This window comes from Anas acuta, chromosome 2 (assembly GCF_963932015.1).
Source record: "Anas acuta chromosome 2, bAnaAcu1.1, whole genome shotgun sequence".
Lineage (NCBI taxonomy): Eukaryota > Metazoa > Chordata > Aves > Anseriformes > Anatidae > Anas > Anas acuta.
Genome location: NC_088980.1, coordinates 21531320 through 21545821, shown reverse-complemented (window position 1 = coordinate 21545821; position 14502 = coordinate 21531320). Strand labels below are relative to the sequence as shown.

The 14502-nt window shown below is 44.8% G+C and overlaps 1 protein-coding gene across 3 annotated transcripts in view; it reads right to left on the bottom strand.

Moving 5' to 3' along the window:
- ST8SIA6 (ST8 alpha-N-acetyl-neuraminide alpha-2,8-sialyltransferase 6) overlaps positions 1–899 on the bottom strand; it is a 40218-nt gene extending 39319 nt beyond the window's left edge. The window contains exons 1-2 of one of the 3 annotated variants that reach the window (XM_068673832.1): positions 690–899; positions 469–564 (exon numbers count right to left, since the gene is read on the bottom strand). In XM_068673832.1, coding sequence (XP_068529933.1) covers positions 469–564; positions 690–784 — 191 coding nt within the window. In that variant the 5' untranslated portion in view covers positions 785–899. The remainder of the gene's footprint in view (positions 1–468; positions 565–689) is intronic. The other 2 variants (XM_068673833.1, XM_068673831.1) reach the window with 2 other exon arrangements.
- Positions 900–14502: the final 13603 nt, after the last annotated feature.

Genomic DNA, 14502 nt, shown 5'->3' with positions numbered 1-14502 from the left:
ATCGGACTAAAGGACTCCTGAGAAGATGCTCCGCGAAATGGCAAAGGCTTTGCACAGCTGGCTTCCAGCCCGCTTAGGATTTTGGAGGAGCAACGTATGTTTTTAGCAGAACACATGTTACAAACACGGTCACAGCGCTACCCAGCCCCAGCCCCACCTTGGTTTTAAGGCGGATAAAAGCACCAGGAAGGTGCCTGCCAGGACTTTTCGCACCGGCTGTAACCAAGCTGCCACCCGCAACATTTCCCCGGGCTCAAAACCAGCGCCCACGAGGCCCCACCATGGGACCCACACACCCCAGGCAAAGTGGATTTGCGCCTTCTCAGCCCCATGGGCTCGCCCCGATGAGGATGCTAAGATGCCCACCCCCGACAGACAGGCTGAAGGAGTGGGAGCAGGGGCAGGTGAGCGCTCCCACAGACCCCGAGTAACGCAGCCACCACCAGCAAGCAGCCGGGCAGCCCCTACCTGTTCCCGCTGAGAGGAAGGGGCGGCGGGGGGGCTCTGAGGGCTCGCACCACTTTCGGCGTGCCGGGCGCTCCTTCTGCCTCCTCCTCCCAGCCCCTGACGGGAAAACAAAGTTGACAACACCGCTGCCCGAGCCCCCATCGCCCGCCAGCCGCGCCGCTCCCTGCCCCACGAAGCTCCGAGCCCAGCCCCGTCCCGCTCCTTCTCCCCTCGCCCTTTACCTGGCTCGGAGCGGCCGCTCGCCGCCCAGGCGCAGGAGGCAGGCAGCCAGCAGCAAGCTGCCCAGCGCCGCGGCCAAGGCGATGACAGCCCGCATGGTGCTCTCGGCAGCGGCTCCCGCCGCAGCGGCGGCCGCCCCATAGTATTTAAGGCGGGCGGCGGGCAGGGGGAGGCGGCCATGGCAGCACAGGGGCGCCGCGCCCCGCCCCTCGCCCTGCGCCGCCGCCATCAGCCCCCTTCCTGCCTCAGCGCCGTGCCGCCCAACTTTCCCCTCAGGAGGAGGCCGCCGTGTGGGGTTGGAGCCCTGTGGGGCCGCCTCCTCGGCTGCCCCGCTGTGGTGCTGCGGGGCTCCCGTGTGGGGAGCGGGTCCTCCACCGCGGTGGTGGCGGAGGGGGGCTCCTGGAGGGGAGCGGTACCCTCAGGTCGCAGCGCTTTGGTGTCTGTGTCTTACTCTAGTTACACACTCAGCCTGTTTTTTTGTTTTTTTTTGTATAAAATGTGTTGTCACTGCCCTCGGTGAATAAATCTGTGGTAAAGCTTGCAGTCCTTTTCTTCTTAATTCTGTCATTAGTGGTGTCTGCGCGGAGCCAAGCGCTGCTGTGAGAAATCGAGTCAAATGACAAGGCACCTTTAATTAGGCACCCTTTATTAAGAGAACTGGTAATAGAGATGCTACATCTTAAAACAGCCGGTCAGTCGGAGCCAGCAGGCTGACAACTTACAGTTGCAGATTTTTTTCTGTATCCTTCCTGTTTTCTGTATTTGTTAGCATCTGAGCTTCCCTTCTTGCTCTGCTGTACATCAGTGGCTGAGAAGTCTCAGAAATGAGAGCCCTGTTGTAGTTACGTAAAAGGAATAACGAGGGACTCGGTAATTTGACTGGTAAGTGGTTAGATATTGCAATAAGCCACAGCATGCCTATGGTCCATCAAAGGAACTGCACAGCACCAGCTGTGAGGCTCTACGCCAGGAAATATCTCATTATTTGTTCCAGGGCACTTGCTAAGGCAGCGGAGAGCAGCACCGTGGGTGCTGGCAGCAGCTGGGGGCTGGCATGGCGAGGGGCAGCAGGTATTGCCTGGGCTCACTGAGCCCCTCAGAGGCTGCCCAGCCTCCCTCCTGGCTTCAAAGTACGTAGTCATAATGCAGAAGTCAGCATTAAGGCTTCTGGAGTCCCAGAAAGGTTTGCTGGTTTGAGTCTGTCATAAATCGTGAACATCTTGGGAGAAAAAAATAAAAAATAAAAATAAAAATCACCTTTTCTGGGAAATTGATTTCCTTTTCAGGCCTGTGGTATAAACCCAGTTGGCACTGTATGTGAACATGGGCAAACTGTCAAGCTTTTCAAGGTAAATGTGTGTTTGTTGGTTAGTAGATGATAGAAGCTTCAGTTCCACTGTTACCTCTGAAAAATGCAAAGATTTCTGCTTATCTTAGTAGATCCTAGCAAACTATTTTGCAATTTCTCCTAAATACTATGTAAACCAATAAATCTTCCATTTTAGAAAGTCTAATGATATTCTATAGCAGATGTGAAGGAAGGACGACTAAGAATTACAGTCCAGAAAATAAATCTGTTTTTTTCCACTCAGTGTTACTTCCTTCAGAAGTAGTTTTCCCATGAGTTCTGAAGTATCTTTGTCAGCTAATCCATGGGAAAATTAGTGATGTAAGGACATTGTATTTCAAGCTACAGGTCTGCTGCCAACACCAGTCTAATACCAGCAGGTTGTTTTTTTTTTTTTTCCCCAAATCAAAAGGTTAATCTTTGCATCATATTGAAGTTCTTGCAAAGAAAAGGGGAAGATAATAAACAATATCTGTTTAAATTAGGCTTAGCAATTGTTTACAAACAACTTTACAAATGCCTATTGATTGATTGTCACAGTATCTGTAGGTGTTAACAGCCTTAATTCTCTGACAGAGCAGCTTAGTGGAGAAGTTTAATGACCTAACTAAAGGATGAGTCAAGAATCGATGGTAAATCAGAATTTGAATTTAGGAATGCTGGATTCAACTATTGTATGTGTCTCTTCCATTGTGTTGTCATATCAAGAGCAACAGTTTCTCATAACCTAGCACAGAGGTCAAAAAGATAAAGGCACAGGTGCCCAAGAAGCCCTGCAGAAGAGGACCGTGTCCCATCCCATCCCCTTCCTGACAGCTGGAAGCTGCTGCATCTTGGCAGTGGCCCCCAGCTTCTGATTCCCATTAGCTTCTGGAGTCGGTGAGAACTGCTAATTGCTGGCTTGCACAGAAGGAAGAGATCACTAATCAGCCAGGTGGTGTCACGATGACTTTGCCACCGCATTCCTACAACCCTACTTAGCTGCTAATTTGGAAAAATAAAATACGGCCTTGGGTATCATCTGTGAAGGTCTGTTCCCCTCAGGCTGATGGGACTGCATCTCAAAAGAAGCCTGGTGATGCCTGTAGGGCTGCCTGGTCACATGGTGCTGTACAGCCACCTTATTTCCAGCGGCTAAATCATATTAAGAAGCAATTAATGTTCATTAAACGCTTTCCTAATGCTGCCTTCTTATCTAAGCAGTGGCTGTCACAGGGATGTTAGCTATTCCAAACAGGAGGGGAGGAGAGTTGGTACAATTAGGAAGAGGACCAAGGTACCAAAGGTATTCGGTGAAACTGGAGTCCCACATTGTGGTAAAACATGGAAGTCTCCAGAGTGAGGTGTAGGTGTGAGCCTACTGTTAGTTTAGGCATCAGTGGAAGTAGATGCCGTTAGCAATAAAATAAAAATGCATTTCAAACTGGGAGGAAGTCATTGGTTCATTGAATTTCACAACTTTTTATTTCTTTCTACCTGTAGTTCCAGGCAGCGTGGTTTAAATAGTCATAAGCAGCAAAAACAGTGTTGCTGTCTGCCAAACTCCAAGATCAAAATATCCAGGCAAAAGACAAGTACCCCCATTTAAAAATACCCCCCCACACACACAAAATGTACCCCCCCACACACAAAAAAAAATATAAATAAATCCAAATTCAAAACTAGTGAGTTCTTCATGTTGGTGCTATGCTTTTCTTCAGTCATTCCTTAATATTCTTCAGTATATTTTTTTTCAGATCTTACAAGTTCGTCTTTACTAAAATAATAACCTAATAACAAAATTCAGCCAGCATACAGCGTGTCAAGGTCTAGACAAAAGAAGCTGAAGTATCACGTGTTTCAAAGCAGTTACAGGTACCCCAGTTTTGAGATAGTCATCAAGAACGCTGGTGACAGCTCATCCCGTAAGGCACTGTTCGCTCTCTGCAGTCAAGATGAAAAGAGGGCACATGGAGAACTCCTCAAGATGTTGAGTGTCTCATAAGATGTCACACTGATGGTAGGACTGGCCTCCTGTGCAGAAAATGAATATGGTATTCACTGTTGCAAACTGCCTGTGATTTCTATGTCAGAGGAATGCATTGCTCGTGCTCCTCCACATTCCTGTCTCTAGTTGATGCAGGTAAGCAGCTTGCACTGTTCAGTAACGGTGATCCCGCCTGACAGCAGAAAAATGTTCATTGTCTAAAATGCACCTCGTAGCAGGAGCAAACTGGAGGCCAGCAACTACACTGAGAATCAGTGCTCTATTGCCAGCAACCATGCAAGACTTCATCCAATTAAGGGCACGGCTGGTGTTGATATGCCCATGATTGTAGCGCAATCCAATGTGTATGTTCTTCCGAAGGAAGCTAATGGGCAGAAGAGGATCTGAATACTAATTAGATACAAACGAGGATTTTAATGCGGAATTCCTGACAACTTGCAAGTTGTTAACCTGAAGGTAAAGACTTCTTTTTTCTGCTCTCACTTCTTCCTAAATGCACTCAGTGTGACTTCTTAACGTGACACTATAAGAAAGGCTGCAGTGGGTCAGGTGAGAACAGCATGTTCTTCAGGCAGCACTCAGCAGCAGACTCCTGGGGAAGAGGCATGCAACGATCCATCCCTAGATCCTTTCTCAGCTTCCAGCAATCAATAGATCAGCTATCTGTGGGTTTGGTTGCCTTTCATAGATTTTTCTTCCATAATTGTGTCTAATTGCTTCTGAAACCATGTAAACTTTTGTCATCGACAGCAGCTTGTGTCAATGATTTCCATCCAATTTGAAATCCTTCCCATTACAGTTACCCCAGGAACAATTTTCTGAGAAAGAAATTACATTGTTATTTGGAAACTCTGGTTTCCTATGCTAAAGGACATGAAGTGCTAAATATTCTTTTGTAAAGAATTTTGCTACACATTGCACAAATTAGCACTGTTGTTAATACAAATGCACAGCATCCATTGCTCGAATCAAGGGTGAGTTATTACAGAGCATACTGTGAATGCAAATTAAAAATAATGCACAGCACTCAAACAAATCCTAATGGACCAACAGCACAATGTCAAATACATCAGGAGCAAAGATTTTAATACTATTATTAAAGCCCCAAACAAACAAACAAAGCAAGTAAATCAACGCTGACAAAAACTGTTTGAGCAACATTTACTCGTCATAGATCAGAGTGCAGGCGGATGGTGCAGCTCCCAGCTGTTCTGAAAATGCCTGCACAGTAGGAGGAGGGATGTCAGATGTCACATAGCACAAGGCTTCTCATCGGGCAGGATGGTCAACGGTTGAGGTAATTATGTCCAGCTAAACATTTCCTTCCATCGGTGAGTATGGATGATGTGTCCAGCTACTTATCTGTAGAAAAATCTAATTTGGGATCACAATTGTTGAAGTATGCAAAGAAAATACTCAGCAATAAGAGTGAGAGACCATGGTGGAGTCAAAGTCATCCTTAATACCAGTGATGGGCTGCAGGGGTCAGTCAGCGTCACTTATGCTTATGGGAAATCAGAGCCACAGTTTACAAAAATAAATAAATAATGTCAGTATGCAGAGAGCAGGGATTACTGGGAAGGAGAAAAGAGAGGGATGGCTGTGTGAGGCCTAATCTTGGGATGGGAAGATTAGCTCTTGAGTTTCCTCCAAGACAGTGGCCTGATGGCCCATCTCCAAGCTGTTTTGGGGGGGGGGGGTCATAGTGCACTGAAAAAAGCTGGAGCCCTTTTTTCCCCATTCTTACGTTTCTTTTGTAGAAATTCACATTGAGTATAATAAATAAAAAAATAAGGACACCTTATATGCTGATATATGGGGATAGATTACTTTGCTGGTCCTGAAGAAAGCAGCAGATGTGATACAGAGCACCATAAACTCATGGGTGTAAAGGAACCTGGAACGGGGATGACAGGACGTCTGTCTTTAAACTGAGCAAAAGCCATTAACCTCATTAAGCAGAGTTAAAAATATAACTGCCCAGACTGCAACCTAAACCTATTTTCACATAAGACTGATTCTCCCATTCTATTCTGCAGTAAAAAAATGTTGAATACTCCATAGAAACATCGCTGCTGCGGATCCTGGATTCCCCATTTTCCATTACCGTGTCCTTTTGAAGCTGTTTGCAGAGCAGGTGCCCAGCTCAGAGCAGACCTGGGGCAGAACCCACATCCCAGAGGTCATGTCGGAGGTGAGGACACTGTCCTGAGGGAGCTGGAGGGCCTGGCAAAGTCCTTTAGACTTGGATTTAAACACATGAATATCTGTTAAACTGGGGCCAGTCTCCTGCTTCTGGTTAAGCACAAATCGTCTGAAAGGTCAGTATGTCTCCACAACAAAACATCAGCACGAAACGTCTAGGTGCAGGCATACCCATGCAGCAACAGGGAAAAGCAAGGCGGTAACAACTGTCAGAGCACACCCTGGGAAGAGAAGTGACACGGGAAAATAAGCCATGCGATAAAATACCTCTTGGCAGCGGGGCTGCCTTCCTCTTTCGGGAACCTCAGGGAAACCAAGCCCAGGAAAGAAAAAAGCCCAGGCAATTCTGCATTTCTGTTTGTTGAGACATTTCTGAACTGGAACTGAAAGCCTTTACCTCCAAACAGAATACGTCCAGGACACTTCAATGGCTGGCAAGACCTGCAGGCATTTGGGAAGGATACCAGTGGCTGGCAGCCTGCAGTCCCCAATGGGTCACCACGGGAGCAGTGGGATTTGTGGCAGTGCTGGTGTATGGTCAGGGTAACGCCGTGATGCTGGGGCTGGGAAGGTGGTGGGGGAACCAGGGCTGGGGGTCAGAAACCACGGTCTGTGCCTTGGCCAGGGCAGGTGAGGCTATGGGAAGGAGCTGGGGCTTGTCCCTTCGTCCAGCAAACCATCCTTTGTGCTGAGCTGTCTCTGTCCTCTCAGTTCGTGGCGCTATGTACAGCGCTGCATCCCCACAGCCAGATCCATCCGTATGTAAATACCATCTCCTCTGTGATTCACGCAATAATAATAGAGAAAATCCAAATAATTTAAATGTTACCTTCTCCGCACTGGTGTGCTGTGCCTCGGAGACAGACCCCGCTGATCGTGTTACGCTCCTGACTCGCTTTCATTAGGCTCTGCACATACACTGTAATTCTCACTAAATCCATGTGCTGGGTAAGCCAGAATCTCTCTTATGGTTCTCAGATAGCCAATTACGTATTTGTCTCCCTCTCAATTCCTGTACTTCCAGAGAAATTACATTTTTGTTTATTATTATCCAGTGCTTTCAGTGTCCTGATAGGATTCAGGTCTGGTGAAGGGGAAAACCAAATGTAGCCCAGAAAAACGGGTGCCATCTCAACAGAGGGATCAATAAATACTCTTATATTTAGCATTATTTTCCAAAACAGGCATTCAGTACCTGGCTCCCAGGTGAGACTAGTGTAGTCCATGCTTGTTTTCTCTGTGGATACTTACAGATTGATCCACTTTCTTTTTAACCTTGAGGGCTCTGACAGCCACAGAACTTGTTTGGAGCCGCACTATGTTAGGTGCCATTAGGACCGTCCACGAGTTAACAAGTCTGCCTAATGGACTAAGTTCATTAGGTGTATGGTTTACATACAACATTTCTGAGTCATTTTTATTCAATAATATTGGCATAACCATCAGCTCGGAGAGACTAAAAGTGAATCAGTGTTTGGGAGGAGGACCCAAAGGGGAGAGTGGGAGCGAGAGGGGGGTGGGAAGCTGGCGAGGGGATGCTGGGGGAGCCGTGGGGGCTTGGTGTGGGAACAGCTCAGCGGTACCCCAGGGTCTGTGGGGCCCCAAGGGCAGAAGGGAGCAGTGGGGAGGGGGAGGAAGGCATTTCCATCAGAGAGAGTGCTGATGCTTGAAGTCCCATTATCATGCTGCTGGGGAGATGTGCATTTTAAGTACCCACGTTTAAAATCCTTCGCTTTTAATTTTGCGTTTGCATATTGCATGAGTGTGCATTTGACCGAATAGCTGACTGTGTGTAAAAGGCGATTCTAAAGCAAGGAATCATCACTTGAAACCTACAGCTGGAGAAAATTTATTCAGGCTTTCCCAGATGTGCTCAGGCTCAGTGTGGCTGTGGCTAAGAGCAAACTGGGAATTTAACAAGCAGGCAATATGTGCTTTTATTGATAGCTCATGGGTGCGGTCATGAAAACCTGGACGAGTGCTGCTGGCAGCTGACAGGGCTAGGGCGGGCAGCAGCAAAGCAGCACAGCAGCCCCTCTCCATACTGCCCCAAACCGCTCTGCCCGCATTTTCCTCGGGAACAGGTTCAGCCCCTGCACCACTCCTTCCCTCCTTCTGCAGCCCAGTCTTCAGTGCTGCCCACAGTGCAATAGTCTTGTGAAGAATTGATCTTTTCACCAGGAACACCATTGAGACCACAGATTGAGTCCAGATACGAGGAACTGGAACGAGGTCCCTTTCTCAGACTCGGTGAACTAAATTACAGTTTTCAGTTCCGTGGCACGTTGGCTTCTAGTGAAGGATGACTAACACGTAGTGGCAGGTACCCGAAAGAGCTGCTGTGAACGTAGTGCACCGAGCCCTGCAAGACAGGAGCCGGTGGTCGTCATGGGGCTCGTTGCGTGTCTGCCCGTGATGCATGTCAGGATCCAAAGAAAGATGAGCTCTGGAAATTAAAAGGTGCCAAAGAATTCAAAATTGTGACATATTGATTTCTTTGTACAGACACCATATTATCTGTAAAGCTGCAACACGGCACTATAGCTCAATGTTTTTTCTCTTTAATGATTGCTTAGCAGCCCAGTTATAAATACCATTTTCCTATTTACTGACATTTTACATTTATTGAGCATATATTTTATCTAGACTCATAAAGCTAGTGCAGGAATTTTTTAATAAAGGTAAAGCTTGGGGCTGATGTGAAAAGAGTGGTGGTGCTTAAAGGTGTCCACTCCTTTTGCCCTACGGAAGGCATCATCTGACCACGTCCTGCAGCACATGTTGGAGGGGACAGCAGGGGTGAGAGCCCTCTTTTGCCCAGCCACTGGGTGAAGAAGCCCTGGGAAGGCAGAATGCTCTGTGGGGTGGGCACACTGTAATCAAATCACTCTTGCTCTTTTCCAGCTGTAGCAAGTAGGAATTATTTTTTTCCAACTATGGCATCTGCACTCACGGGTCAAGGCAGTGTAGCAAAAAGGTGACAGAACTCCCACTTTGACTGTACCAATCTATGCTAGAATCATAAGGTTAAGACTGTATATTATTTGGAAATCTATGTTAGATTCCTGATTCCACATTTAGTCACCTCTCTGATATTTACACACACAGTGTTTTGAGGAATTATGTGAGTTATTAAATACAGGGTTAGAAAACTAACCTCTCATCCACATTTTATTTTAAACAGCCTACAGATACTGTTTTCTCCTAGGGAGGATAAAGTGTAAGATGAATTAACGATGTACAAACAAGCTGGTTTTGCCAATTATAGGTACAAAAACTTGTAAGGACCTCTGCTTTTAAAGGGAGGCTCAAATAATGCATTTTTTCAGGCAAGCACCGACCTCATTAGATCTAGTTATTTAAAAGATCTTGAAAACAAGAGATATGAATGTCAACCTTTATGGGCACAACTGAGATACATGACTGGGTTTCATATGATCAGATAACAGTCATTTAAAGCATACACATCCACATCTGAATCCTTCTCCCTGGCTCCACTTACATTTAAAGGAAAGACATTCACTTCTGGAAAGAAATTTACCTCATCCAAATGCGAACATGTTTAAGCTCAGGTTTCTTATAATGAAAAAAAAAAAAAAAAAAAAAAAAGACTGAGAGAGAGAGAGAGAGAGAGAGAGAGAGACCTGTTCAGCTATAAGTGAGATAAAGGATAAAGCCCTCCTGCCTGACCTCCTGCCTGACAGTGAGAGCGATTTACGGGAATTAAAAGCATTCCTGTCCTCATCTGAAAATGCAGATTGTTTCTTTTATTCAAATGTTTTGTGCCATGAGACAGGTACAGACTTTTAAGCATTTCTTACATAGCTTGGTACATAACTTCCACTGAAGATGTGATTGAGTCAAGTCCCATCTTGAAGTCCTTTTCCAGCCTCAATGATTCTCTGATTTAGCATGGACTAGGCTCATCAATTCTGGGTTTTAATAGCTCTTGCATATTTAATTACTTGGGAAAAATTATTCACAGAGACTTGGTACAGTACATGAACTTCATGGATATATTTCTACAAGTTAATTTTCCAAACCAAGCACTGTGCATCCCTGCAAAACCCAAACCCAGAGATCCATTCTTCATCCCATTTCAACTTCTAATTTAAGGCCATTTAATCTACACAGTTTGGCCTGATACAGTTTGAAATAGTGTTATTCATAATGAAGGGGATACTGCTGCACTTCAGGGCCACTGCTGCACTAATGCCCCAGAAAGGAGTTATGGCTCCCTGTGTTTTCTCAGTAACTGTGGGTCAGATTTGGTCAGGCTATGGAGTTTGGGCTTTCAATTTACATGATATTTCATGTAAGACTAAAGGATACAACATGAGAGCACAAAGTATTGAGTTTTATTAGAAGCAGGATTTCAGGCATTGCCATCTGTTTGCTAATAGCAGCATGCTCCCTGTTTTTATATTATTTACTCTCATAAATATTCTTATTGACATGAGTTATCCTGTCAATAAGTGCACGTGGTGCATTTGCTTGGCCTACTTCAGTTTCCTCTGAAATTAGCACAGAATTTGCCTTTATCTTCCCTTCCCTCTTCCTGTAGAAAATGGCCACCGTCACCCTCTGGGTACAGCAGGGTGGGCGTTTATCACCACTTGCCACGGAAATCAAAGGGGATTTGGCTGCTAAGTTTCATAGAGAGCAGAATTAGTTGGCAGGGGGCACTCAGGAAAATCCTACCCCCACCAGAGAAACTCATCCCTTGCCTGGGAAGGGCTCTGGTCCTCTGAATTTGGGAGGTGTTGGGGTGCATGCGGAGCTCTACCAGGCTGGCTGGTGGCGGTGCTTGTGTTAAGGTCACACAATACGCACTTGCTGTGCTGCTGGGGTTATAGAGAGCCTATTCTCCTCTAAGTTATTTTTTTTCCCTGGTTATCAGAGGCTTGGAAAGAATACTGGGTTTAAATTTTCTTTCACACGAGAAAGAAAATATTTAATGAGCAGCTATGTGCTGTAATGTGCCAGAAAGCTGAGAGAGGAGCAAAGCAGTGAAATCCCCTATTCTGTCAAGCCGAGCATGCTCCTTCAAGAAAATAAGCTGCCAGCGGTTTCATTGTGCTGAGCCACAAATGTGCAAGGTGATTACAGCTGATAAAGCCCCCGAAGAGAGCTTGCGGAGCCAGGCACAAAGCGCGCAGAAACCTCGGCGGCGCGAGCAGTGGGCCCGCGGCCTGGCCGCGCGCAAGGCCTCCGGAAGGGCTCCGCAGTCAAACAAATTGGAGCTGAACTCCTTAAAACAAAGGTTGGCAGCGCTGTAACAACAACAACAACCCTTATGCTGCAAGAAAAAAAAAAAAAAAAGGAGAGACTTCTGGAAACTGGCAGTCGAATTGAAGCCCTGCGTGAAAGCTGTGCCTAAAACCTTCCTGTCAATTTGCTTCAAGAACTTTGCTATGCTGCATTTGAGTCATTGTATTCAGCTAAAGAAGCAGAAGTGTTCAAAGAATTTCCACCATGGAAAACATTCAAAGCTGTTTTAATTTATTAAGTTCCTCTTTACTAAGCAACTTTTCTATGGAAGGGGAGCTGTTAATTAGTGTAGATGGTTCTGTCTCAGAAAACTGGGAGCTTGGCTCCGAGAAGAGTTTGCGCTTCTTCAGCCACTCCAGCCACGCTTCTTCACCTTTTCTCAAAAAATATCTACCAAGGAGCCATGATAGTTTGAAATAGTTATTGTAGGATTTCTTCAACACATGTGCTATTCTTAGTTTGGACAAAATAGACAATCTTTGATAAGCCGTCTGATACTTGTTAGTGTGCTTTTTATGTGAATACACCTTTATTTTTATACCTGAGCTGGAATTAGTAATTAGCCCATGATGTAGCAAAAGATTATAGTGCCACAGAATTAGAGATGCAAATGGTTTGGTCATGAGTTGGCTTCACTGCACTCCCTAAACTAAATTGGATTAGGGGTGATTGCCTTTCCCTGGCCAGGATTAAAACGATAGCTGGTTTTGAGATCAGAAAAATACTCCCAGGACAAAATCTCAAGAAACTGAAGGATGCCTAGGATTTAATTATTCATCTTGTGATATTTAGTGTTTTTCCCACTGCTCAGTCACTGGAGTCATGAGATCCTGAGAAGCTGAGCTTTTTCTTTCAAAACTAAATTCTCAGCCCTTAAAATTGCAAAAGAGAAAAAAAAAAAAAAAAAAAAAAGAAAAGGAAAGAAAAAAAAGAAAGAAAGGGAAGAACCTCTGGAGTGTTAAAGAAATCCAAGAGAAAAAAGATCAAATGTTTTGGAAGAATTGCTGTGTTCCTATGCAGTTTTTGAAGATTTGTGCTTGACAATATCAGTCATTTCTTCTGTCTTCAGCAGTGGCAAGCAGCTAATATTCTCAAGAGATTTGGGTACTTCATGGGGATAGTTTTTAACCCATTTTTTTCCATCTGATCCTTAGACGCAAACCCATCAGGATGAGGCAGAGCAGAGGATAAAGCAGAGCAGAGGATAAGGCACATTCTCCTCTGCAGCAAGCCACACACGGGCCAGGTGGGAGCTCTCTGACACGTCTGGAGCTGGTGCCTCCTGACAGTGGCTGATATTTACAGTGCTGACAACCCGGTGGCAACTACCCTCAGTCAACAGCAGTATTAATTCCGTATTCAGGGAGCAGATTTTTAAGCCAGGCTGTTATGAAAGCGAGCAGATCAGTGTTAACACGCACACACACTGTCCTAACAGCTGGGTCTTTGCCTCCAGAATGACAGCTGGACGACAGCTGTCACACATTTAAGGCCATAACAACAGCCACCGTGACTTAGGGTAGCGTAATGCCTTTGTCTGACCATGTCCAAGAGGAGAAATACAAGGAACAGGGGATACAGAGAGAAGGCTTTCTCTTTGTGCAACTCCTCAGCTTGCAGCAGTCAGAGCACTGTGGAATCTCTGAGTTACTGGTGACCTCCAGGCTGTCGTGTTAAAAAGACTATGGGATTTGTCTTCCATGAATTTGTCTAAACTCCTTTTGCCATGCGGAATCGAATCCCACACTTTGGTTGGGCATTGTGTGAAAAACAAAAAACAAAACAAAACAAAACAAAAAAACAGTCTGCTACTTTGTTTGGATTAAATCGCTGGTAGTTTCACCACATGATCTTCACAGCATGAAAACGGTGACTAACATTTTCTCATTTATCATCCTCATACCAGCCATTGATTTAAATATCTTTGTCTTAATGCTTCTAAGCTGATGAGCTATTTTCTATTCTATTCCTTTACATCTGGAAGCAATCCTCAAAAAGGCTGAAAAAAAAAAAGTAGGAACACAATTTACAAAGATATCAAAGGTTTCCAATATCTGTCTTTAGGACATTCTTTCATTGTCTTTGGTAATTAATTTGCCAATACTACAATCCACATTTCTAACAAGGTCTTTTTGCACAAATTCAAGATACAATACCAAGGTGCTGACTATCTTTCACCTGTGGCTGAATGAAAACACTGAAAAATAGCCAGAGAAAATGTCAGGATAAATAGATCAGAACGCCAAAAACACTGTTGTAGGAAAAAATGTAAGAAATAACACTTCAAGGTTTTGTGGAAGAATCTAATTTGAAGGAACTATTTATAGGTGCTGCATATTATGTTAATTTAGCGTCTCCTGACATACAAAGGCTTCCTTTGAGAGCCTTTGTAGAAAAAGAAGGAAGACAAGGAAGCTGCAAGAAAGAGAAAGCCTTACAAACAGAGTTATGATAAAAGCTGCTGCCACTGTAACAGATCATCAGAAAGAGAATGAAATGGTGAGATGCCATTCATCACTTTGAGAAATGCTGATGAACAGCTTGTGGTTAGGTGGGACTACCTACAATATTTATGAAGAGGGCTATGTTATCAGAAGAATGCAATTTTTCCTCTTTGTGGGCTGTTTACAAACCCGTCCTGATTTCCACCAGTCTATTTGTTATTTGCAAGAATTCATTCATATACCTCACTCAAAACAGGAAGAAAAAACTCATTTCGATTTGAGAACGAATTTCATTTCACTGAAATGTTTTTTGCATAAATGGGATGAGAAATTTTCAGCTTGCGGATTGTATGCAAAAAGGTCATTTTAAGTGGGTTATATTCATTGTACTGAGGTCATTGATCACGCTGTTTTTTCTATTGTACGGCTGTATGCATGAAAAACAGGCTCTTTGAAGTGGAAAAACAGACCAGAACTGATGAACTATTGACAATGAATATCAATAATAGATAGCAAACAGAAAGGATCTGAGCATCACAGAATTTCGGGTTGTGTTTTGT